Source organism: Suricata suricatta, chromosome 13 (assembly GCF_006229205.1).
Source record: "Suricata suricatta isolate VVHF042 chromosome 13, meerkat_22Aug2017_6uvM2_HiC, whole genome shotgun sequence".
Taxonomy (NCBI): Eukaryota; Metazoa; Chordata; class Mammalia; order Carnivora; family Herpestidae; genus Suricata; species Suricata suricatta.
This window is the reverse complement of record NC_043712.1, coordinates 73,541,413-73,568,442: the sequence shown is the minus strand read 5'-3', so window position 1 is coordinate 73,568,442 and position 27,030 is coordinate 73,541,413. Positions and strand designations below refer to the sequence as shown.

General features: G+C 45.8%; 1 protein-coding gene across 1 annotated transcript in view; it reads left to right on the top strand.

Moving 5' to 3' along the window:
* Positions 1-27,030, top strand: part of PCSK5 (proprotein convertase subtilisin/kexin type 5) — a 461,176-nt gene that overhangs the window by 409,152 nt on the left and 24,994 nt on the right. Inside the window, exons 25-32 of the mRNA XM_029920456.1 lie at positions 1,506-1,548; positions 4,854-4,990; positions 6,042-6,242; positions 11,149-11,226; positions 15,811-15,894; positions 17,721-17,916; positions 25,073-25,290; positions 26,349-26,585. Coding sequence (XP_029776316.1) covers positions 1,506-1,548; positions 4,854-4,990; positions 6,042-6,242; positions 11,149-11,226; positions 15,811-15,894; positions 17,721-17,916; positions 25,073-25,290; positions 26,349-26,585 — 1,194 coding nt within the window. The remainder of the gene's footprint in view (positions 1-1,505; positions 1,549-4,853; positions 4,991-6,041; positions 6,243-11,148; positions 11,227-15,810; positions 15,895-17,720; positions 17,917-25,072; positions 25,291-26,348; positions 26,586-27,030) is intronic.

The following is a 27,030-nucleotide window of genomic DNA, read 5'->3' as shown; positions in this document are numbered from 1 at the left end:
ACATCAGGCTCTGCACTGACAGTGAGGAGCCTGCTTGGGATTTTCTCTCTCTCTCTCTCTCTCTCCCTCTCTCTACCCCTTCCTGCTCTTTCTCTCTCAGTAAATAAATAAAATTCTTAAAAAAGACAGTTTCCCCCAATAACTTTTGGTACAATGCATTAGACACATAATGTGTAATATGCAGTAGTGTTGTCTTGAAACATCCCTAGGAGGATCCGAGTGAAACACTTGGCTATAGATTGAAGCAAGGCTGTACCACCAAGAGACAAACTTGGTGAAAACCACGATAGAGCCTAGAATACATTAGAAAGGAAAGCTGTGCACAGAGTTCAAAAGGACATAATTTTGCTTAAAATCAAATTAAAGGTGACATATGATCTTTAGGTACCAGAAAGAATCTTCTGAAAAGGAACAACTATTCTCAACCACACCTCTGATTAGAATAAGAAGGAGCAGAACTGAGGTATTACAGAAACCTGCTGGAGATGGCTTTGCTTATCACAGGAATCGAGGGCCAGCGGGAATCATAGAATTCCCTTAATAATTGGATCTGGAAATTGGCATCTTTCAGGGAGGGTTCAGAGGAAGGGAAATAGACTGAATTAGTGATTCTCAAAGTCCTTTCTCTCTCATTAAGTCCCCTGAAAGCTGTAGGAGAAAGTCCCTTCTCTGAGCCAACAGGAACACATTGAATCATTGTACTTAATGAGAAGAGGACAGTGTCTTCAAGAGGGTTGCGAAGTGCGGAACACAAAGTGGGTGCTGTATTGGAAACAAATAATTGTCCAGATTTCAAAGGAGTCTCCCAAATGATGCTCCCTCACATTGGCAGGCATTTGGGGGTAACTCATGGAAAACCTACCACTCAGAGAGGGAAGTTCGCAGCCCCTTCCAAACGTGCATGTGTGGACATGCTTGAGGCCTTGCCCTCAGTAGAGGCCCGGAGCTATGTAATGTAGACGGTTCTTAATCTGCAACTTGAAAACCTAGTAGCTTGGGACTACACTTCCTCGCAGATCAGGGCCAGCTATTTATGAGAACTCTTATTTTCCTAGCTTTGATAAAGATACGTCATTGCATACACCATGTTACTAATTCAAAATGGTGTCATCTGGTGGGGGGAGGATGTGGGTGGCTCCATTGGTTAGGTATCCAACTTCAGCTCAGGTCATGATCTTGCAGTTGATGAGTTCGAGCCCCATGTCGGGCTCTGTGCTGACAGCTCAGAGCCCAAAGCCTGCTTCGGATTCTGTGTCTCTCTCTGCCCCTCCCCTTCTAGCACTGTCTCTCTCTCTCTCTCAAGAATAAATAAAACATAAATAAAATAAAGTAAAATAAAATAAAATAAAATAAAAGTGTAATCTGTTCAAATACCATCTCAGGACAGTACTCTTCACGAAACTATCCCAAAAGGTTGTCTCAGGCCACAACTTTTCCAAAGCCCATTTTTCTAAATGATGGACACTTGATAATTACTATGTTTCATTATTCTAATTTCCTTCCAGGTGATCCAGGCGCTTGTACATCATGCACTACAGGGCATTACATGTAAGTCTGCTTTTTTTTTTTTTTTCATGGCAATAACTTTTCTGCAGTTTAAGCATTACTGACTTAATCCTAAATCCAGTGATTAAAGCAACGAGCCCTGCAGCCTGAAGCAACTCTGCCCCGGGAAAGCTATTAATGAACAATTCTTGGATTTAGTAATAAGAGCCCAGCTGTTTTCTTCACTCAAAAGGAGGCCCTCTTTTTTGTGGTCCTGGAAGTCATCCAACCTGACACTGGTGTCTAGGAATCTTGCCATGGGTTACCAGGATTCAGAGCTTGCTGTTCATGGACAAACCTTAATAAAACACCTGACCCTGAGCAAGCTATTTCCAAATGTCTGCACGGACACCTTGGGCTTAACGGGAGTCAGAAAGCCCAGGATGAAGCCAGGTGCGTGAGTCGCCCCCGACTCATCCTCTGGGTAACAAGAGACACAGACCGTCAGATTAAGTGAAACACAGGTAACAAATACTCCCAAAGTTCTCCAATTCAAATCTACAAATCAGAGATGGCATGTCTCAACGTCTCCTTCCATTCCTACTCTCCTCTGCCTCCTAGGGTCCATGGGGGCCTATCTCTGAAGAAAAGCTAAGAAGGCAAAGGAGAACAGGAAGGCCTGGATGACGTATAAGCTGCCTAGTTCCTTCCTGTCACGCTAACAACTGGGGAGTAAACTCACACTCAGCTCTTCTCTTACCCTTTCCACGAACGTGGCCACGGACATGGAACTGACATTATTCTCCAGAAGAGAAAACTGAATCTCCAAGAGGCCATGGGATGTGGCACCACAAGCCAGTGGGGGGTCCAGGTTTGGGTCACCTCGACTTTAGTGGGCTGGTGCCCCCCACCTCCATCACATCCGAGAGGCCCGAGGTGTGGGACTGGGTGAGAAGGTGCTGAAAGGGATTAGGAGCTTGGGAGGGGCGGGGGCACCCAACAAGCTGCAACAGCAAAAATAATGTCTGCCCTGTCATTCCCTACGCTGATGCCAGTCAATGAGCAGAACGCAATCTGTCAGCATATTCAGAGTTGGCCTTCACCCAGCACGCAGCCTGCCACACACCACCTCAGGCAGAGACGAACAGCAGAAATGCAGGCGCTCCTCGCCAAGGTCACATGGTTGGGGGCACAGAATGTTCCTTGAACCAAGGAAGGATAGCTTAGCCTCTCAGATAGTGGCTACTCGGAAGTGGGCGTTCCCACTTTGTTCTTCTCTGTTCCTCTTCTCTGCATCCCTGTGGCCCAACTGGCCCTCCCTCATGCTGACACTGGAGACACCCCCTCACCTCCTCTTGTCACCCGACAGCATCCTGGTCAACCTCGGGGCAGCGCACTGCTGGCCACCAATGAGAAGGCTTCATAAAATCCTTGGGGAATCAAATACACTGCAAGAACATGCCTGGTATTACTGAGCATAAAACATGAGGTGTTCCAAGAAATACACATGTATAACCCTTGAGATTGGTTAGTAACTGAATATTGGGAGTGAAACACTGTATAATTGAAGTTGTTAGTGAAGAAAGGCAAAGCTTCCCTCTGATAGCTTGTCGATGCTGTGAAATTCATCAGCAGGCAAAGGTCAACTCGATTCTGCTTCCCCTTCAAATAATCCTGTAACTCAGTAGAGTCTGAAATATAACATTCTACTATAGCATGAGAACGGATAAGATGCATAAAAATATAAATACATAAAGGCTAAGACACTTCACTCTTAATATTAATAATCTAGTGGCAGACATTTTGGTAAGCTGCTTGAAATCTACACTGAGCTGTTTCCAAATGTCTGTCTGGAGACCTGGTCCATAAGAGAAGTCACAAAGTCCAGAATGAAGCCAGGTACTTCATTAGGGCTTAGTTATCCTCTGGGTAACGAGAAACACAGGCCACTAGGTTAAGTGAAACACAGATAACAATCACTCCCACAGTTCTCCAATTCAAATCGACAAATCTAACATGGTATATGTCTCAACATGACTCTCCTTCCTATTGCCATGTGGCAAAAGCACACAAGCCAGCTTTCTGTCAAATCCCAGGCCTGCCTTTGACTACCTCTGGGACTTCGAGCACTTAATCTTGAGACTCAGGTCCCTTATCTAGAAATTAAAGGCAAGTAATATCTACCATATGGGAATTGCATGGAGGTTTAAATGAGTACTAACTGTGAGGCACCTGGGTGGCTCAGTGGGTTGAGCATCCAACTTCAGCTCAGGTCATGATCTCACGGTTCATGAGTTTGAGCCCTGAGTCGGGCTCTGTGCTGATAGCACAGAGCCTGGAGCTTGCTTCAAATTCTGTCTTCTCTGTGGGCACCCTCCTACACTGTTGGTGGCAATGTAAACTGGTGCAGCCGCTCTGGAAAACAGTGTGGAGGTTCCTCCAAAAACTATCCATAGAACTCCCTTATGACCCAGCAATAGCACCACTAGGGATTTACCCAAGAAATACAGAAGTGCTGATGCATAAAAGCACATGTACCCCAATGTTCATAGCAGCACTGTCAACAATAGCCAAAACATGGAAAGAGCCTAAATGTCCATCACCCGATGAATGGATCAAGAAGATGTGGAGTACTACATGGCAATGAGAAAGAATGAAATCTGGACATTTGTAGGAAAGTGGATGGACCTCAAGGGTGTCATGCTAAGCAGAGGACAGATATCATATGTTTGCATTCATAGGTCTAACAGGAGAACAGGAGAAACCTAATGGAGGACCAGGGGGAGGGGAAGAGAGAAAGAGAGTTGGGGAGAGAGAGGGATGCAGAACTTGAGAGACTACTGAATACTGAAAACGAACTGAGGGTTGAAGGGTAAGGGGGAAGGGGGAAAAGAGGTGGTGGTGATGGAGGAGGGCACTTGTGGGGAACAGCACTGGGTGTTGTATGGAAACCAATTTGACAATAAACTACTTTAAAAAAAATTCTGTCTTCTCTGTCCCTCCCCCACTTGCACTCTATCTGTCTGTCTCTCCCAAAAATACATAAACATTTTTTAAAAAGTTAACAATAAGTAAATAAATGTGTAGTAAATGTATAATCAGTAGCCCATAAATACATATCAGTGCTGCTTTCCTTCTCCGCTGCCTCTTCCTAGCTGCCTTCAATGTGGGCCCTTAGGGTCCAGAGTAGGGTGACTAATGGCCTAGTTGGTGAGCACATAGACCAAAAGAAAGTTTTTGCCCTTAAAACCCAAGTATCTAGACCAGTTAAAAAAGACGTGTGTACCTATGTAAGGACATTAAGTTATGGTGGCTAAGAGAGATAGATTCACAGAGCTCATGGAAGGAACTCCATCTCCTCCCCGTAGGTTTCAACACCGCTGTTACACAACGTGTCCCCAGAAGACCTACAGTGAAGGATTTGAATGTAAACCGTGTGACACCAACTGCAGCAGCTGTGACCCGCACGAGTGCTACTGGTGTGAAGAGGGCTCCTTTCTCCTGGGTAAGCTTGAAAATGGCATGGTCCAAGAAAAGACCCCCCAGAACCTCACCGGGAAATAAGAGCACCCACTTGACTGGTCTCAGTCTTCCCAGGCCTCTTGTCCAAGGATGGATTTTAATTTGGTTGGAAAATAAGCCAGGACTCCCTCCTTCTGCTGCTATTCCTGAAGCGGAGTTCCTATTTCACTAATTTCAAACATCTCTGAGCTGATGGACACAAGAGTGAAGTGGGGTGGAGGGCAGGTGGGAGGGGGGTGAACACAGAAGACAAATGCCTTGAAAGGAATCATCTGGAATATTCAGAACCATGACTCCTTCCTTGAGACTCAGTCCATGCTATATATTCCTAAGCACTGTAAAAGTCAAACAAGATCTGGGGTGCTTGGTGGCTCAGTTGGTTAAGCGTCCGGCTTCCGGATTCGGCTCAGGTCATGATCTCACGGTTCATGGGTTCAAGTCCTGCGGCAGGCACTGTGCTGACAGCTAGCTCAGAGCCTCAAGCCTGCTTTGGATTCTGTGTCTCCCTTCCTCTCTGACCCTCCCCTGCTTGTGCTATCTCTCTCTCTCAAAAATAAAAAAAAAAACATTAAAAAAATAAAGTTAAACAAGATCCTTTGGTCAATTCTGGGTGGTTAGGAAGGTAATATACTATGAGTCTTCTAGTTGAAGAACTAATGGTCCAATGCTCTTGAATGTTTGCAGGACAGAGAACGGTGTAGACAATCCACCCTGATCTTCAGTGGTTCTTTATGGACACTCATTTTACTCGTACTGTCTTCAAAGCCCTGAGACTTGAAAGGTCTTTATTCTAGGCTCTTAACCCCTTGAGCTGATAGCCAATATAAATCCTCGGTGAAAAGCAGAACTTTCAAAGTTGGATTTAAGATGCATTCCTTGGTTGAAATAAACTTGTGTCATATTGGTTTCTTTAAAAACAAACTCCAACAGAAATGTTCCTGAGACCCCCCACGGCCTATTTGGAACTTGGCCTTGCACCAAGCCAAGCCAGCCGGGGATCCCCCTTCATGCTCCCTCTCTGTGTTCTCGCGTAGATGGCGTGTGTGTGAGCAAATGTGGCCCCGGCTTCTACGGCGACCCGGACATGGGAGAATGTGAGCCCTGCCACCGGTCCTGTGAAACCTGCACCGGCTTTGGTCACCAGCAGTGCAGCACGTGCCGAGAAGGGCTGCAGCTGCGGCACGGGATGTGCGTGGACCCTGCCCAGCCCCAGGTAGAAGGCAAATTCCGGAACGGTATGTGCCTCCCGAGAGGGAGAAAGCAGGCGTCTGGGCACCTTCTCTGCCTCTCTCCCTCTTAACCCTTGCTTTTGGGATATCCCAGAGATGAAGGCTGGGCAGTGAACAAAAGCTGGGAGTGGGCATCAAGTCTGGGGTCTGTGGTCCTGGCGGGAGAGGGCAGGAGGCTGGGGTGTATGGGCATCTGTCCTGGAAGGAAACCCAGCGGTGGTATGGCCATGGGGTTTCTATCCTGACGGAGGAGATGTCAGAGCTCGTAAAGAGAGTCGTGTAGGGCAACTACCCAATGACCACTGTCCCAAAGCTCTCAGAGTCGCTTCTATCACATTCATGTATCTCCTTATTAAGTAAAGGAAAATGGCTGGTAAGGGTAGGCTTTTCCAGTTGGACAAGGAAGAACTGGTCTCAAGTACTGGAACTAAAGCTGGGTCAATGGATCTTTCTAGTCCCTTGATTAGAACTTACCATCATTCTAGCTAGCCATTTCAAACCCCCTCCAGTTGCAGATGGGGAACGTGGGGATTTTGATGGGGGCAGGAGGAGAGATGGGGAGCCTGTGATCCAACAGCAAAGGCCTGTGTGTGTTCATTCCTACCCGCGTCCTCGGAGCTGGCCTCCTCACTCTGGAGCCTCCGTCAGGGGCTTCACTGCAAGGTAGTGACAAACTTCAATGACCTCCCGGTGTCTGTGGTGGTGAAAAAACAAAACCCTCATCCTGCTGGAAAAAATCTGACTCACACTCTATGCAGAGATGCTCATGAAAACAAGAGATGCTCTCCACTTGATTTCAAGGCGAGGATTTGTTGAAAAGGTCATTTCAGTGCAGGAGTCAAGGCAGCTGAAGGGAGGTCTGCTCAGGATGAGTCTCCTAAGGGCTGGAGAACAGGATGGTTGTGGAGCAGGATAAAGGCTCTTGCTGGGTTTCAGAGGAGCGACATCCATGGCTACTGTCCACCACGACAGTGTCACATATGTGACTTAAAGGAAAATCAGCTCGGAGATCATCACAAGCCCAGCAGCCAAAGGCCCCAGAGAACACGGGCCAGTTTTAGAGACGGAGCTGGGAAGAAAATCATTCAATCCAGATTGGGATATCTTCCGCGAATTATAGCTGGACCAAACGGCTGAAAACGAGTTTGTCTGGCATTCAGGCATTTAAGGGGCCATGCGAGCCAAGAGGAAAATAGTCTGGTGCTGTGTTTCTAGCTCAGAACATCTGTATTTTATCTGGCATCCAGATGATGAAAAGGTCCAGGGAGCCAAGAGTCAGAGCAAACTTGATTCCCCAAATGATTACATGTCCCTTTCAACTGGACTACGCGCTTCGCAAGCAGAAATCAGGCTTGGATTGTTCCCCCGCGTCAGAGCACCACACCCCTTTGCATTTTCTACTATCAAAATATAGTGTTTTTTGAAGAAAGGAAGGCATTAGTCCGTTGGGGAGTTTAGCACTACTATGGGATTGGGGAAGCAGACGAGAATGTTTCTCATGGCTGGACAAAAGCAATAAAGTCAATGACATGGCCGCCCTTCTCTATGATCTAGGAAATAAGACATGAGACCGTTAACCGTGAGAAAAAACTGCTTCTTCACTGAGTTAGGTGAGGCTGCAGCTCAGCCTCCCCAGCATGATTTATAGGCCACTGGAGTGGCCAGTACGTGGGAAATGTTCCCCATAACGAGCCGGGAGTATTTGCGACAATGCCTACATCTTTCCCCTGTCTTCTAACCCTTAAAAAACAAAATTGAGAGCATAAATGGAGAGTCGAAAATTCCAGAAAACAGGCACTAAGGAGCCACACCTTGAAGATGATCCAAAGCAGATTGCAGTCATCCAGGGTCAAGTCAGAGGGAGCCCAGGCAGATGACAGATTGGCGATAAAAGAATACAGCTGCCTAGGTGCCATCAGCAGGGTGCTGGCGTTGTTTTAAACACAGTTGCAGATGCAGGTGGGGAAAGTGAGATGGGGCAAACCTCAGCCCATTCCTTGAACCGCACTACTTCCGCGGAAACAAGTACTTGTTTGCATCCAAGGACTACGACGGCCAGCACTCCCCATGCCAGCACGGGCTGGAGAAACACCCTTGAAATGAAAATCCAACCAGAGTTCACGGAACTCCTCTTTGAATCAGGTGGCTACTCCCGATGAAAGTGGCAATGACGAGAGACTATCGTTCTCTGTCAATTATGCAGTCAGTGGGAATCCTTCCTGCCCTCCGCGCCCAAGGATGGCGATCTCCCTCCGCGTTGGACCACGTCTGGCAAATCCTCCAGTCAAGACTAAGTAATCTCCCAAGATGGCCGCTCAACTCTGTACTTCCGGTCACCAGAGAATCACTTGCACGGATCACCGCCAGATCCCGTGTCCCAGCCGCTAATACGCTGTGGAGATCCCTTAGTTCAGCGTCCCTACTCTGCAGCAGCAGAACCAATATTAAATGGGCTGCTAATGGCTTCACCAGTGACTCAGGCATCGCAGCGCTACCACTGGTGCAACATTCAGACATGGCAGGCCACGGCCTCAGTTGGTTTCCCGAAACCATTGTTGGGAACGGAAACCGTTTGTTCTATTCCTGTTAAGTCATTTGGATCTTCTTAAGTGGTTTTCCCCCTGGTAGTGCCGGAAAGTCCTGAGGATAATTCCTGCACATTTCCCCTCCCCACCTATTTCCATCAGCAATTAAACCTGTGTTTGGAGCAGGTTCTAATTACATATTCTGATGATAGTTTAATCTACAAAGCACAGACACAGTGAATTAACTCTTTATCTTTGACCACATCCTAACAATGTCTCACTAGCCTTTCTTTTGATCTTAATTCCCATGCCCTGAGGAAGCCTGGAATCCTGGAGTTAGTCACAAACACCGAGAGCCACATGTAAAAAATAAACCTCAAGAGGGTAGAGATATGGTGCCTACCTGTTACTGAATTTTAGAGAACTTTAAAGATGCCATGGCAATCTGATTTTGAGAAGGACTTTGTAGACATATGCAGTTGTCTTGCTTACAAGTGAGGACATTTGGAGGCGCCCAGGGGGCTCAGTTGGTTAAGCATCTGACTTCAGCTCAGCTCATGATCTCACGGTTCAGAAGTACGAGCCCTGTGTTGGGCTGTCTCCTGACAGCTCAGAGCCTGGATCCTGCTTCCGATTCTGTGACTCCTTCTCTCTCTGCCCCTCCCCTGCTCACACTCTGTCTCTCTCAAAAATAAATAAACATTAATAAAAAACATTAAAAATAAATAAACATTAAAAGTGAGGACTTTTTTACTTAATGAACCTATCAGAACTCAGTGAAGAGAACAGAGGACTCTGGATGAGTAAATAATTAAACCTTTGACCCAGGGGCAGGAAGAAACCATATGTATCCATTTGCGCTGATGGTTAAATATCCAAGCATTTCATTAGGGGATTATTAAACTGTTGGCAGCTTGAAATAAGCTATGATTGCAGTATTTACACCCCGGGAATTGGCAAACATCACAAATAAAGTTTTTTGTTTTGTTTTCTAAAACGCCATTTTACCAGTACACCACTGCTCTGACCTTTCCCAAACTATTTTAAAATCCGAGCTAATTCCTAAAAAGTCTCTAGTGGATGTAGACTTTAGAGGTAAGCACAGCAGAATTCAAACCCTGGCTCTGTTCTTTACTAGCTGTGCGACCTTAAACAAGTTACTCATCCTCTCTGAACCTTAGTTTCCTCATCTAAAAAATAAGAACATGGTGGGGCGCCTGGGTGGCTCAGTCAGTTGGGCGTCTGACTTCGGCTCAGGTCATGATCTTGTGGCTGGTGAGTTGGAGCCCCATGTTGGGCTCTGTGCTGACAGCTCATAGCCTGGGGCCTGCTTCGGATTCTGTGCCTCTGTTTCTCTCAGTGTCCCTCCGCCACTTGTGCTCTGTCTCTCTCTGTCTCTCAAAAATGAACAAACATGAAAAAAAATTTTTTAATAAAATAAAATAAGAATGTGGTGGGGCACCTGAGTGGCTCAGTCAGTCAGGCGTCCAACCCTTGATCTCGGCTCAGGTCATGATCTTTTTGGTTCAGAGAATCGAGCCCCATGTCTGGCTCCGAGCTGACAGTGAGGAGCCTGCTTGGGTTTCTTTCTCTGTCCCTCCCCCACTCAGACTCTCCCCCTCTCCACGCTCCCCCACAATAAATAAACTTTAAGAAAAAAAGTAAAGCATATAAATAAAATAAGAACATGGACTACCTCAGCCAAGTTCACTTTGAGAATTAACTGAGAGAACACACATAAAGCCCCCAAGATATATCATGACATGATCAAAGTTACAGTCCTACCCAATCCTTTAACCTGATCTGCCCTTAACACAGGAGACACTAACTCACTTTCTACGCAGTCTTCCCTGGGTCCTGAAAGCAAGTCATTCTGGAGGCCTAAAGAGTAATACAGGTCTGGGAAAACCAGTCCCAGAAAGAAAGCACCAGATAATGGTTAGCTTGGGATGTGTAAGATGCAAGCAGGTCCTGACTTAACCAACAATGCGTCTAACGATGCCGCTGGCCGCTTTATTTATAACCAAGAAAAGAGGGAGGAGGGATGGAGTAATCTAAAAACGTAACAAAAGAAAAAAATTAAGTGAATTATGGTTCCTGCAAATACATACACCATTAAAAATAGTGCATTCAAAGAATTTTAATAGAAATGCCTATAAAATGTATCATAGTAAATATCAAATGGAGGATGTTACATACACAGATGTAAATGATGACACATACATACACATATGTAATTATGCTCACATATCCAATATAAAGATGGAAATCTATGTGCTAAAGTATATGCCACAGGCATTGCTGGGTGGGAAGATGATAAGCAAGATTTATCATATCTTTTTTGTATTAAAAAAATAAAACACTTCTTTTTTTTTTTAATAAAAAAGAGGCTGAACCCACTGTAAGCCCATCTTTGGTGAAGAGCTGGCCCCAGAAGCGACGGCGGGAGTTTCAGATCAAAAGAGGTAACAGGGAAATAGGGAGGAGAAGGCAGTCGTGACGAGCCACGAGGCTCTAACCCGAGAAGCTGGGCTACGGGGAGCAATGGGGTGCACCAGTCACAAGAGGAAAACCTGCAGGAGGAGGTGACTGCACGTAGGCACTCAAAGGCCAAAGACGGGAAGGAAATTCAGCAGCAGAGTTTTCTGGAACACTTAAGGGCCTTCCTGATGTGCTGAGTGGTTATATCTGGGAGAGATTATCAAGAAAAGCCTCTGTCCTTGCAGATCTGTAAGAATGAGCTGAAAAAAGCACCTTTTGCCTTCCCAGGCACTGTAGTATGATTTGAAACACCAAAGACTGGGAAAAAAAAAACTGAAACGGTCACCAGCGGTTACCAATTAGAAAAAGGAAGTATGCTACATCCGTGCAACGGAATACTACGGAGACATAAACAAAAATGACGGGGTTCCCTATGTACCGATAGAGAATGGTCCCCAAAATATATGAAAAAGTGTGACAAACAGTGTGAATAGTTTGTATAAAAAGGGTGGAGAGAGGGGTTCCTGGGTGGCTCAGTCGTCAAAGTGACCCACTCTCGGTTTTGGCTCAGGCCATGATCTCACAGTTCTTGACATCGAGCCCCACGTGGGGCTCTGTGCTGGAAGCGTGGAGCCTGTCTGGGATTCTCTCTCCCTCTCTCTCTGCCCCTCCCTCCTCGTGCTCGCTTTCTAAATAAATAAATAGGGGGGGAAAGGATGGAGAGAGACCTCGCAATATATTTCCTTTCTTCTTTTTTTGAAAAGTTTTTGAGTGTTGTGTATTTAAAAGTAAAAAAAGCAAATCAAACACCTGTTTTTATATGACTTAGTTATTCTCACACCTCAAGGACAGATACTACCTTTCCTTGGTTAAGGTGATTTTTTTTTCCTTCAAGGTCTTGTCCAGTCCAGAATTTCTGGAATGAAAAAAAGGAAAACTACAATCAAGGTCAAAATTTACTCGTGATTAAGTCACTAATCTTTGATATAAAAGAGCTGTCTGGAAACAGCACTTGGTGGCCCACATTTAACTGTGGTGAACTGTGTGTACAGAGCACCCTCTCGTGGACACTTTCTGACATTACAGAATTTTATGTCCAGCTTATGTCTGTAAAATCTCCACTAGCCCGAATGTGAGACAGATGTAATTATAAATACATATTATGTGTAGATAGATACATTATATTTTACAAAACCGTGGAAAGTTATTTAAAACTCCTATCTTTGTAAGTTAAAATAATAGTATAAAAATGATAAAACCAAAAATTCAACTCCTGGGGGGGAAAAATTCACCCCCCGGTCTAGACAAAATCCTAAAGGTTTCGATGGTGTTTGAAAAAGATTATTTTGCTATTATTTTTCAAGAACTGCTCTCAGCCATTAAATATCTTTTTTCCATTTTGCTGAAATCTAATTGACATACAACATGACGCAGGCTTACGATGTATGATGTAATGATCTGATACACTGCAAATGATTACCACAGTGATGTTAACACATCTACCGCCCCCACAGTCACCTTTCCTCTGGACGTGTGTGTGGTGAGAACTTTTAAGAACTACTTTTTTGGAGCGCCTGGGTGGCTCAGTTAATTAAGTGTCTGACTGCTCAGGTCATGATCTCATGGTTCATGAGTTTGAGCCCTGGTTCCGCTCTGCGCTGGCAGTGCAGAGCCTGCTTTGGACCCCCCCCCTCAAAATTAAATAAGCATTAAAAAAACCCCTACTCTTTTAGCAGCTTTCATGTATACAGTGCAGTATTAGCCACAGTCGCCATGCTATACACGGCATCCCCAGAACTGATGCGCATTTGGTCCCCTTTGCCCATTCTTCCTACTTGCACCCCTGCTCCTGGCAGCCACCAACCTACTCTAAGAGTCTGGTTTCCTTTTAGTGTCCACGTATAAGTGAGATCGCACAGTATTTCTCTCTGTCTCTCTCTGACATAGTTCGTTTAGCCTGATGCTCAAGGTTCATTCATCCATTCGTTCCAAATGGCAGGATTTCCTTCCTTCTGTGGGCGAATAATTTTCTAACTGCATCTATACGCTGCAATTTCTTTATCCATTCATCCATCGATGGACACTTCGGTTGTTTCCACGTCTTGGCCACTATAGACAACGCGGCAGGGAACGTGGGTTGCAGGCATCTCTTCAAGACGGCGACTTTGTTTTCTCCAGGTATACGCCCAGCAGAACAGCTGGGCCACATGGTGGTTCCTCTCTTAATCTTTGGAGGCCCGTCCGCGTCGTTTTCCACGGCGGCTCTGCCCTGTCCCGTTCCCACCCGTGGCGCTCTGAGCTCCCTTCCCCGCACATCCTCGCCAACACTTGTTAGGTCTCCTGGCCCCTGGCCGCTGGCACGGGTGTGAGGTGATGGTGCCTTGTGGTTTGATCTGCATTTCCCTGGCGATCAGTGAGGGCTGCTGTCAGCAAGAGGACTGCTGCTCATCTTCCCTGCCTGCTCTTCTGGGTTACGCAATACTGTCAGGTTAAAGAGGCCTTCAAGGGGGCGCCTGGGTGGCTCAGTCGGGTAAGCATCCGACTTTGGCTCAGGTCATGATCTCAAGGTTGGTGGGTTCGAGCCCCGCATTGGGCTCTGTGCCAAACATTTGTTCGGAGCTTGGAGCCTGCTTTGGATTCTGTGTCTCCTCTCTGTCCCTCCTCTGCTCACACTCTATCTCACTCTGTGTATCAAAAATAAATAAATGTAAAAATATTTTTTTAAAGATGTCAAAAACAAACAAACAAACAAACAAACAAATAAAGAGAAAGGCCTTCAGGGGAAGCCCTGGTCATGCTGAGGGGCAGGAGGACGACTGGTGTGAGAAGCGCACGCCTGGCATTTGCTCTGCACCAGGCTAACGCTCTTACGGGCTCCCCCGAGGAAGACGACAGCAGTCAGTTCCCTGAAAACCCAGGGCACATTCTCTCCCCAAACTAGGACAAAACTACCACTTGGCACAGCGTGGGGATCACGTCCATCTGTACATCCATCTACATGCCCACCCATCTGTCTATCCACCTCCCTCCCCCTGCATCTAGTTGTCCCCGGAGCACATCTCGGCAGCTTATTACCCATAGCGCCTTCATGGAAAGTCAGCGATGCCTCCCCGGGCCTCTCCAGGTACGGAACAGAGGAGAGGGAGAGAGAGAAATAAAGCCAAAGGCTGGGACCCAGGGTGGAGTGGTAACAAAGGAAGAAGCCGGAGAAAGGAAGCAGAAGGGCCTGGTCCACTGAGCCACTCTGGGTGAGCGTCACACACATCGTTTTGTTCCGTCCTTGCAACGGGCCCATAAGGGAAGGATCATTTTCTCTCATTCCAGAGTCATGGAAAGCAGGACTCTTCAAGTTTAATTACCGAATCCATGGTTACCGCCATGGGGCACAGCTGGGTGCTGAAGGCAGGTGTGACTACAGCCCCAACTGCGGCAGACTGACTCCCAGGAAGAGAAGCAACAGGAAGCAGGGGAGGGAGGGAAAGAGGAAATGGGTGGGAATGGAAAGATGCCATCAGGCACTGACTGAGGGTCAGACTCATTCCTATCACACATCCTGAGCTAGACCTTCTTTTTCTAGTTTTTCCTCCCGTGAGACTCACATGGATTCCCAAGCAAGTCTTGAGATTCAGTCAAGATCCCTAGAGCGATTGAGTGACGTCACAAAGGCTATTCTGTAGGTTGTTGAGATTGCCCTGTGGACTTGCTGACTTCCTGGAAAAGCCTGGCTAGTGAATGTTCTGGCGGGGACGGCGGGGGGGGGGGGGGGGGGGGGGGGGGGGGGGGGGGGGGGGGGGGGGGGGGGGGGGGGGGGGGGGGGGGGGGGGGGGGGGGGGGGGGGGGGGGGGGGGGGGGGGGGGGTTGGATAGGGAGAGAGGAACGTCTCTAATGTTTCCCAGGTTAATGGTGTACTGACCTGGGGTGGCCTGCTTATCACCTGACCAACCAGAAAGCTCGAGGGTGGCTCCATTGTGCGAATGTTTAACGGTGATTTGAGAGGAGATAAATTTAGGTTGGCTCTCCGCAAGTGACTAACTCTGAAGATCACAGAAACGCAAACATTGACCGATTATGAAACCTGGTTCCAAAGAACAAAAAAAAGAAAGAAAGAAAAGAGAAAAGTCTCTCCATAAAAGGCACAATAAATTCTCAGTAATCATCTTAGAGTGAAGAGAAATGGTCATCTAAGAATCCTGGGGAAAGAAGTGATGACCTTTAACTAGAAAATTCTTTCATGCGTGGACACATTCAAGCAACACTCCTCCCAGACTGTAACACATGGAAGAAGGAACCTGTGTTAGTTCAAACAGCCCTTTTGTGTTGAAGGCTATTCTGTCACTGGAAGTTTGCAAACAATGTCTTGATAAGCAATTGTCAATGGAGAAGAAGAGAAAACATGAATGAATGAAGTCCGCCATGTAGGTGATGAATGGGTACCAGTGTTAAGCCGATGTAAGATTGAAGGGATTCTATGTGGGGAAGGAAGAAAGGTGGGATTACCCATAAGACCCTTCCCCGCACTGTAATGCCTGTTCACAGGCCACTGACTTCTGGTTTCTGTCCCTACACAGACATTTTGAGAGGACACCAGCCTTGTCATCCTTCTTGTAAAACGTGCAATGAATCTGCAACCCTCTGCACCTCGTGTCCAAAAGGTCAGTGTGGAGCGTGACAAGAGGGGGGAGTGGCCAAAAGCCAATTCACTGTCACTTATGTATATACGGTGGCTTCTTTATGTCAAAGGTTCGCAGGGCTCCATCCAGTCCCCTCATTGCTCCTATCACAGTGGCCGCTCTGGAGAGATGCAGGGACCCAAATGGTGACCTCTAGTAAAAACTTGCTCTCAGAGGCGCCTGGCTGGCTCAGTCAGTAGAGCATGCCACTCTTGATCTCAAGGTTGTAAGTTGGAGTCCCACATTGGGTGTAGAGATTACTGAAGGATGAAATCTTTAAAAATAATGCCGGCTTTCAAAGGAGGGAAGAAAAGGGAAATAATGTTCTATCCAAAGGCATGATGAAGTCATCTGTTGATTTGGCCACAGAATTTGTTAGGATCTCTGGGTACCTGACATTTCTAAAAGTTCCACTACTTTTTTTTTTTTTTTGGTTAATGTTTATTTTATTTTTGAAAGACAGAGCACTGGCGGGATAAAGGCAGAGAGAGAGGGAGACAGAGGATCCAAAGCAGGTTCTGCACTGAGAGCAGAGAGCCTGACAAGGGGCTCGAACTCACAAACCATGAGATTACGACCTGAGCCAAAGTTGGATGCCTAGCCGACTCAGCCACCCTGGCACTCCTAGAAGTTCCATTACTCTTTAGAGTTCATTAGCCGTGGGGCGCCTGGGTGGTTCAATCGGTTACCTGTTCAACTCTTGGTTTCAGCTCAGGTCATCATCTCACTGTTGGTGAGTTGGGGCCTCATGTCGGCCTCTGTGCTAACATCATGGAGCCTGCTTGGGATTCTCTCTCCCTCCCTCTCTCCTCCCCCGCCACCCCGTGCCCCTTCTCTGCTCATGCTCTCTCTCAAAAAAATTTTTTTTAAATAAATAAATAAAGTTTATTAGCCGAAACAAGAGATCTTAGGGTAGAGAATCTAGATGGACATAAATGGTCTACCTGTTCATTCCTTCATTTCTGGTACTGAATTTAGGCGAGGAAAGGAAAAAAAAAAAGCCAAGACCAAGAACTTAATAGCTCAAAAGATGAACTGCTTCGTCATCTATAATAAAATATCAAAAATAACAACTTCTCTAAATTAGGGGGATTATTATTAACATGGTACTTTAACATTGAGAATTGAAGACTTAAGAGTGACCATTAAAGTGATCATTTTGTTGGAATGTGCCATGTTCATAGTGGGATGGCATGCAAACCAACAGAGGTTAAAATGACAGGTGTGCCTTGATTCTACCCCCACAAAATGTAAACATGTAGAAGCAAAAATTGAAGGAATTTTCTTGGGATTCTGGTGTCAAAGGGGATTTTAAAACCGTTTTCTTTCAATAGCGATGTCATCTTATTTTTTTTCAATGAGAAATACATAGACAACCCACTCAAGGTGGCGTTGGATGGTAGGTTTGCTACTACGTGAGTGTCCTAACAGGAGAGGCTTTGGGGAAGCATAGACTCTATCGTGCTGTGCAAGTCTAACTGCCTTACGGGAAGACGGAGGTGTTGATAGATGGATCAACTGGGCAAAGGGAAGCCCCCGGGTGACCTGTACCCATATTGGTAGGAAAGTCAAAGAAACAGGGCAAAAGCCTCCTGTGGTTAATCTCCTTACTGGAGATTTAACCCAACATGGAAGACTCAGCATCACTAACAAATACGTTGTTGCACCTAAAATGAGGGTTCCATACCCTTGGGTCTTTGGAGAGGTTAAAAAAACTATAGTGAGCATCTGTTCTCTGCATGGATGTGTGTGCTGTTGGACCAGACACACGATGACCATCTGACGTGTCTTCTTCCCTGGGCTTCTAGGCACATATCTGTTGGCCCAGGCCTGTGTCTCCTCCTGTCCCGAAGGCACGTGGCCCTTGGTGGCGAGTGGCAGCTGCGAGAACTGTACAGAGGATTGTGCCTCCTGCTCTGGAGCCAATCTTTGCGAAAAGTGCTGGACTCGGCCGGACTTCCCTCTCTTCCTGCACGAAGGCAGGTGCTACACCAGATGCCCTGAGTAAGTGTCCCTCTTCCTTTCACATCCCGGTCTGGCTCATTCTCCTGTCCCTGGAGGACAGTCCCTTTTGCCCCAAAGGAGCCCTTGCCCATCCCTGGTTACAGAGCTGCCGAAAGTGTCCCCTCATGCCTCTGACATCCTCGTTGGCTGCAGAACCCCAAACACACAGAGGGCCAGATGCACGCTTCTCCCTAGCGACTATTATACAGACGCATTTTGACTCTTGTGAAAACATACTCTTTTTCCACCTTGTGTTTACGATCAAGTAGTTGGCTTTATTCCATCACAAAAGTAAGGCTGCGATGGGCTCTGAACACATGAATCTCTTCTGAAATGTTTATAGTAGGTGAGGTATGAGGTCTAAATAATAAATGTAGAGTAACACCTAGTTAATTATTCATTCGTCATGGTTTCCTCGGTCCCCTGGTCTATAATTCCTTTTCTCTTCCCAGCAGTGGTTCCACCTCTAGGATTTAACAGGGAAGTGGAAACAGCAAATGGAAAAGTGTATCAGGATACTTACAGTGATGCCCAACGGATATCCTACGCAGAATGACTGAGACAATATGGGGACTATTATGTCACATACAAAAAGTTTAGAAATCCAGCGTCACTCACACCAGTGGCCAACGCTTCCTTAAAAACCCACAACCTTTCCATTTTGTTCTTGTACCGTCCTTAGCCTGTCCTTCCCTAAGCCATGCTATCTGCCCCAGCCCCAGACCTTACCACCCCACCCTGCAACGACCAACAGAAAAGGACATATTTCTCCTCTCTTTTTATTTTTTTAAATTTTTTAAATAACAGTTTATTGTCAAATTGGTTTCCATATAATACCCAGTGCTCTTCCCCACAAGTGCTCCCCTCCATGACCATCACCCCCTTCCCCTCTTCCTCCAGCCCTCGGTTCATTTTCAGTATTCAATAGTCTCTCAAGTTTTGCGTCCCTCTCTCTCCCCAACTCTCTTTCCCCCTTCCCCTCCCCTTGGCCCTCCATTAGGTTTCTCCTGTTCTCCTGTTAGACCTATGAGTGCAAACATATGGTATGCACTCCACCTGACTTATTTCGCTTAGCATGACACCCTCGAGATTCATCCACTTTCCTACAAATGGCCATATTTCATTCTTTCTCATTGCCATAAAGTACTCCATTGTATATATATATATACCACATCTTCTTGATCCATTCATCAGGTGATGGACATTTAGGCTCTTTCCATGATTTGGCTATTGTAGAAAGTGCATCTATCTTTTTTTAAAGGGAAAGAAAACTTCCTCTCACTTCCCTTCACATCTCATTAGCCAGAATGCATCGCTTCCATTTCCAAAGCTGATCTCTGGCAAGAGATTCACCCAAAACTGATCTCTGGCGAGAGGTTCAACCCCTGAGCCCCCACATAAAATCGGAACACTGACAGCCAGGAAGACTGAAAAGGAGGCCAGGAAAAAGTGTGGGGAAATGACCAACAGAATCTATTTTAAGCAATTAGAAATTCCATTCGTTCACTGATTAAAAGGAACTCGACGGATGTACAAAATCTATCTCAGTAGTGGATAGAGATGGAGCATTAGTATCTGTGTCCACCACCAAGATGGAGTCTGGAGGGCACAATCATAAGTCATGGTACCCAGGGAGCTTCCAATCTGGCATAGAAGCCCAGCATATACAATTCTGCCGATAAATATTTAGCGCCTCCAAGAATTGCTATTGGAAGCTAATTACAAGCAACAAAAGGAAGTCTGAGCCTGCAAAAGGCCTACAATCCAGTAGGGGAAGTTTATATCAACCAAGGTCATACTTCTCAGGGACCTAAATAAACAAAAGGCTACAAAATTCCAAGGGAAAGAAAACCATTTAAAAACAGCTACCTGTTGAGTCTTGTGCTATCCAGACACTGTGCTTCCAATGTATGATCCCACTAATCCTCACAAGAATCTTCGTACCCAGATGCTACTGTTTTCTGCTGCCTGCAGAGCAAGGTAGCGTGCCAGGATCGCACAGCTAATCCCCGGTATGGCGAGGATTTTACCCCAAATCTCTCTAGCACCTAAGTGCATGTGCTTAGTCATTACACAATGCCACCTTCTCATTTAACTGGGTTTTTTTTTTTTAAGAACAACTTATATGTAATTTAATACCATGTAATTCACTCATGCCAAGTGTACAAATCAATGGCTTTTGGTACATTCCCAGAGTTGGGCAATCATCACCACGATCTATTTTAAAACATTCTCATCACCCTGAAAAGAAGCCCCCAATTGCCCCTGTCCCTGAACAACCACTAATTTACTTTCTGTCTCAATAGGTTTGCCTTTTCCTTGATATTTCACAACAAAAATGGAATCCTACAAAATGTGATCTTTCGGGCTGGTTTCCTTTGCTTAGTGTATTTTCAAGGTTCCCCTCCAGCTTTGTATTTGAGAAGAGGCTTCATAGTGCATAGCTCTTGAAGGATTGTCAGGCAGAGAGAAGCGGGAGAGAAGGAGACCATCATGGTAAGAGAACCCGGAGAAAGAACAAAGGATGAAGCAGGGCAGGGTCCAGAAACCCCCGGCCCAGGCGCTCAGACAACCACACTCAGCAAAGTTAGCCAAGACACGATGGAAAAGCAAAGGTGAAGCGCAGTAATCTACCTCCCAAAGTCCATCACTGCCTTTCCATTAACCTTTGCCATGGTGGGACTCAACTTGTAACGGGACTGTCATTATTATCACCTTACTTAATCATTCCCACCCTTCACCAACTCCCTCTTGGGTTCTTTGAATGTTCCAGGAACTGATGGTGCAGTAAAGTGAAGAAGGAAGAGAAGCATTTTGCCTTCCTCCTGTGAGCTGGCCGCTCACCACTTCTCCAAATTGGGATTGAGCCGCGCTCTGAAGCAATGGGACACTATACAGATACACAGCGGCTAAAATATTTTGTATTTTTTGAGCCACTAACATGGGCCACAAGTCCGGCAGACTAAAGAATCACGAGCCTGGGCCCTCTGCTTTGAGGAGGGTGGCTTCCTTACAGTAGGAACCCCATTCTTGTGTTTATAAAAACAAAAACCAAAAAACATACAGGGAAGATAGAGTCTGAAGAACAGATAACATCTAGCTTGGCTTGGGAGCTTTGTCGCCATTTCTGAGAAATCACCCTTTGGGGTGCGATCCATCCTCAAGCAGCAGTAAGACCTAGACCAGGAATACCACCTGCAGTGAAATGCACCCAAACATTCAGAATTACTTATAAGTCAACCTGAGCGGCCACGACTTTTTCAATATGGTATATGTTTATGGTACGAACATGGTATACGTTATATGTACAAATATGGTATGTGCTCATGAAAGAGAAAAGCTTGAGTAGTAATATACATCATGCTAGTGATTATTTAAAAGGTGGCAAAAGAACAAAGTGTGCTCAAATTCACCAAATAGGAACGATTTGAAGCTCGGCTGGAAGAAAACCAGTTTTCTGTCAAGCGTGGGCTCTCACTGTCTATATAACACAGGTGAGGCCCCACAACTATACAGCTCTTGTTTCGTACATTTGTCTGGGTCAAACAATTTCAACATAACAGACTTTGAAATTAACAATGTAATACAAGTGGTTGTTTCTTCTCCAAAGAAATATTATTTCTCTTCTTCAATGAAATTAACAGTGAAGTAAAGCACCAGCAAAAAAGTTTTGTAAAGCCAAGGAGAACAGAGGAGGACCAATTACTGGGAAGGTCGATGTAGAGAAGGCTGCTTTCAGCAAGAGAGCCCTGAGGAAGAACCTTCCGGCTACCTCTAACAATTTCTGAGATTCACATAGTTTTCAGTTAGCAGTCATCTTCACTAGTTTTTTTTTAAATTATGCTTTCTTTTTAACATCTGAAGTGAATAAAATTTTATGTTAGTGGGGAAAGAATCACTAAACAAAACACTGAAAAAATAATATCCATTTAAAAAACATTTTTCATGTTTATTTTTGAGGGAGGGAGAGAGAGCATGTACACATGGGGGAGGGGCAAAGAGACAGGTGGACAGAGGATCCCAAGCAGGGGTCCTCTGTGCTGACAGAGCCTGATGTGGGACTCAAACTCACGAACTGTGAGATCATGACCTGAGCTGAAGTTGGACACTTAATTGACTGAGCCAGATGCCCCAAACAAATAATATCCATTTGAGTCTTTTTCATATCCCATTGCTTAGACATTTTTCTATTCTTCCTCATTCTTCTGTGTTTTAGCCTCATGTTTATCCTTTATGCACCCTGATTATCCAAGATAAATTTTCTATTTAAATCAGCAGATTAGCAGGGGCGCCTGGGTGGCTCAGATGGTTAAGTGTCCGACTTCGGCTCAAGTCATGATCTCACGGTTCTTGCATTCAAGCCCGGCGTCGGGCTCTGTGCTGTCAGCTCAGAGGCTGGAGCCTGCTTCAGATTCTGTGTCTCCCTCTCTCTCTGCTCCTCCCCCTCTCAGATTCTGTCTCTCTCAAAAATAAATAACACACACACACACACACACACACACACACACACACACAAATAAAAAATAAGTCGGCAGACTAGCAAACTTGACCCCACCTGCTTCATATTTTGTTTTCTTTGTTGCCTGAATCCATTCCTTTTATTTCAGCATCTTATAGGACATCCACAGACTCCCATAGGAGAAGAATCTGGAAAAGGTTTCTCAGTGCTGCATCTTTTCAAATTCTATACTTAAAGCGCTCATGTTCAGTGTCCAGAAACAAATCTGTAGAGACCTTGGCCAGGCAAAGCTCTGAAAACTCCCCCAGAGGTTCGGTGTTATCATGTGAACCAAAGCCCCCAGCCTCTAAACACAAGGTTGGCTCCTTCGGGTAGTCAGTCCCCCTCCTAAAACTACAGGATGTGGCCAGCCCCACCCTGAGTCCTGAGTTGTTCCTTTCCTTAAAGGATCAAATGTGGTCAGACAGGATCTCAAGGAATAACAAAGACATTCACATCACTTGGGAAATTCCAAGAGTTTAGAAGTCAGCTAGGGAGGAAAGCCAGACCTCTCTCTGGTGAGGCCAAATCCCTCACTAGGTAGAGAAACGATGTACCCATGAAATTTGCACTCAGGTAGAAGATGTGACATGTTTGGGAATGAGCTCCATTCCCTTACCTTCGAATTTCTCAAGCTCAAATCTCTTCAAATTCAATCAAACTCTCAGTGAGCATATAACACATTTCTATCCACTGTGTAGCCAAATTCACTTTTAAGAGATTGACTTGGTTGGATACAGCTGCATTGTCTTTGACTCTTCTCCAGTGTGGACCAAAACAGCTAAGAAACTAGTGCATAAGGAAGCCCGGTCCTAGTTTTCATCTGGATTTGATTTAGTTCTTCCTCTTCTACTAAACTGCTTCTTCTCCAATTTTTCTTTCTTAAAGCCACATTAGATATGTAACTTCTTTTCACCCCTGCCCTATTTGGTCTTATTTCTTCCTGATACATTCAACATGTGTTTGCTCACTGAATAAATACAAAGGATGGCTGAAAGAATGTCTAAATAGATGTGAAATGACTTAATTGATTAAAACATCAAGTAAAGATGCCATGTAGGATCCCTTATTGGCATCGGGATTCAAAAATGACTCTAGGATATGGAGTATTTGCTGTAATTCCTCACTCTTCCGTGTATCCATCCTTCAGCTCGTCACTGTGCAGTGACTTCCTTGACCCTTGACTTTGGACAGGGTTGATTTAGCCAATGGGATGTTAGCAGAAGGGAAGCAGAGGCTTAAAACGTGTTTGCCTGGATGAACTTGCCCTCAGATGCTTCTGTCATGACCAAGAGAAGAAGGGGCCTCAGTAGGTCCCTCTGCTGGGGAGGATAAAGCAATGAGATGAAGACCTAGACCTAGTGTGCATCTTGGAGCCAACCCTGCTTCCCTGAGAGCACATGCCTGAGCTCTTTCCGTACAATGACATAAGCTTCTTTGAGTGCGAACTCAGCCTAAATCAGCCTCTCCACAGATGGACAAGTGATGAGTTCTGGGGTGTTTTGTTACACAGCACTGTTACGGCACTAGCTGACAAACAGAATGAGAATTATAGAAAACAATTGGAATCGGTACCTATGATATTGGAAGCTTATTCTCAATACCGGTTTATGATTTCCCTGCTTCTGCAAGTTCAACTCTTCTCTTCAGCTTTTTTCATCAAAGAAACTATATTTCCCTCATCTTCCAAATATATTTGACAAGGTTGTTTGAAAAGGTTGAGGCTTTCATATTGACTGTGTTCACTGATAAGTGAGAGATTTCTATAGCATGATAAATTAATCATTCAGGTGTACAATATATAGACAGATATCAGATTCCACCTGGAAGGAAGTTAATCAGATAAACATACACTCCAATAACAGCTACTCCAAATGTTTTTGCTGCTGTGTGCAAACATTGCATGAGTGTGTTTAAAAGAAGCCACCAGAGGTTGGCTGAGAGTATCCGGAAGCAAAAGTGGCTCCAATCTTATAGGGCCTTAAACCTTCTGAGCCTTTTAAAAACAAATGTTTAACTTAATTATTAACATTGTCTATTAAGTATTCAATCAAGTAATTTATTAAAACTTTTCATTAAAAATGTGTTGAATAAATACATTTTCCACTCTAACATTAGCCTCTAATTTAAAAGAAGAATGATGGGGGACCAGGGTAGCTCAGTCGGTTGAGCATCTCGACTTAGCTCTGGTCATGATCAGTCATGATCTCACAATTTGTGAGTTCGAGCCCCACACTGGGTATCTTGCTGTCAGCACAGAGCCTGCTTCGGATTCTCTGTCTCCCTCTCTCTCTGTTCCTCCCCTGCTCATACTCTCTCTCAAACACAAATGAACCTTTGAAATAAATAAGAAAATAAAGACAAAAGAAGAATTAGGAAATAAAATGGGGAAATCAGATGACAGCTAAACTATATATGAATTAACAAAAACTGTTTCCAAACAAACCAAGTTCGCCAGGAGACTACCTAGGACTTTCATTTTATCTTCTCACATTTGATCTGTGTCGGCACTCCCTCAGGAATCTGACAGACTCATTGTGCCCAACAGTTCCAGCAGTGCCTCTAATTTTCTCAGGCCCAAACCCTGGTGGCCACGCCCCTGGTGGCTCACTTCCCGAGTTGGAAAGCTTCTCCATTTGTCCTCTGTCCTCCCCACAGGGGCTTCTACGCAGAAGACGGCACATGCAGGCGCTGCAGTGCCCTCTGCAGAACATGTGAAGGGAATGCCACCAGCTGCCACTCTTGCAAAGGAAACCTTGTCTTGGACCAGGGAGCATGCCGGGAAACCTGCCCCGAGAGGCACGTGGCCATGGACGGGGTGTGCAAGCCTTGCCCCAAGATGTGTCAGGACTGCATCCATGAGCAAACATGCAAAGGTACCTGGGAGCATCCCAGGGGAGAACGTGGCTCTCCCGCGCCCCCCGCTGGGGACTGGGGTGGGGAGGTCCAGTGCAGAATGGAAGGGGCCAGTGTCCTTACCTTTCCTAAAATGGACATCAAGAGCCAGATAACGTCTTTCCACTATGGATTATGCAAGTGAAGACAGGCTTTTCTACAGGTGTACTGAGCCCTTGGGGTATGCCAGTCATGATCCCAGGTGCTAGAGATAGAAAATAAGAACCCAATCGCTTCTCGGCCTTTTGGCTAAGATCAAGTGGAGAGTAAGAACCCAAAGTTCCTGCCCCCTTGAGCGCAAAATCTTACAGGAGAGACTGATACTAATGAAACACAGAGGCAGCTGGAGAATCGCACGTCTTAAAAAAGATGTGAAAGAAAGTTCAGGCAGCAGTTAAGACTCAGAAGAGCACTCTGGCTAGGAAGTCTTTCTTGGAACTATGTCCACTAGAGGCTGTCTAGTTTCCTCTCCAGAGTAAGACTCATTTCACTGGCACTGTTCTATCAAAAGGATTCTCTTGGCGTGACCGAAAGCGTTTTCTTGGTTTCCCCCCAAATAAGAGAATGAATTAAAATAAAAGAAACTCACAGTGCCTTCCTCACAGGGAGTAACCACGTATGTTTCACTGATCTACCCTAGCAGTGAATGAGAAATTAACTAATGCAAGAATTCCTTAATTGCTTTTGGACCAAAAAGAGTGTCAGGTGCTCAATACCACTTTAAAAATCCGTCAGAACTTTCCAGGTTTTCAAAACAATACCTCCAGCATCTCGCCCAGCGCCCGTCTCCCACTGGGGCCAAAGGGGCAGATCACTTCGGGCTGGAAACCCAGCACCTCCTCATCAGGCCACCCTATGTGATCTCTCCCAAAGCTTCCATACGTGGGGGATGTGCCCCGGCAGGGTGGGCTGGGGACGCACACATGTAACCCCCAGGTCAGAGGAGCCAGGGTGGTGGGGACAGGCTAGCCCACTGCAGAAAGATGAATTCCTTTCCCCTTTGCCTGGGGTGTAACTTGCTGCTTCCTCCTCCCCCCAGAGTGTATGCCTGAGTCCTTCCTGTACCAGGACGCGTGCCTTCAGTCCTGTCCCCCCGGCTTCTACGCAGACATACGCCAGTGTGTCCCCTGCCACGAAGACTGTCAGGAATGTAGTGGCCCCTCAGCGGATGACTGCGGCCTCTGTGTTGAGCCGTCCTCGGTTCTCCATGAGGGACGGTGTTTGGATGAGTGTCCGGCAGGGACTTATTATGAAAAAGAGGCTAAGGAGTGCGGAGGTAAAGACTTCCAGGGGGCGTGGCCAAGCACAGCACCCAGGGCTTCTGACTCAGCGGGGTGGGGGTGGGGGGCAGTTTCCAGAGAGACAGCGGGTGCCGTGGTTTGAAGGGTGCCAGTCCCAGAGCTGCCATCCAATCCATTTCCCTCCTGCTCCAGAAAGCAGATTTTGAATCTGCCCTAATTTATTAATTTTTTTTAAATGAATCATTCATAAGCTTTGACCATGTTAGCTTTTCTTAATAATAAATCAGGCTGGCCCTCTTCACAGCGGGGGGCTCTCAACTGCTGATCAAAAAGAATTCTTTTTAATTTTTTTTTAACATTTATTTATTTTTGAGAGACAGAGAGAGACAGATCATGAGCAGGGAAGGGGCAGAGAGAGAGGGACACACAGAATCGGAAGCAGGCTCCAGGCTCTGAGCTAGCTGTCAGCACAGAGCCCGA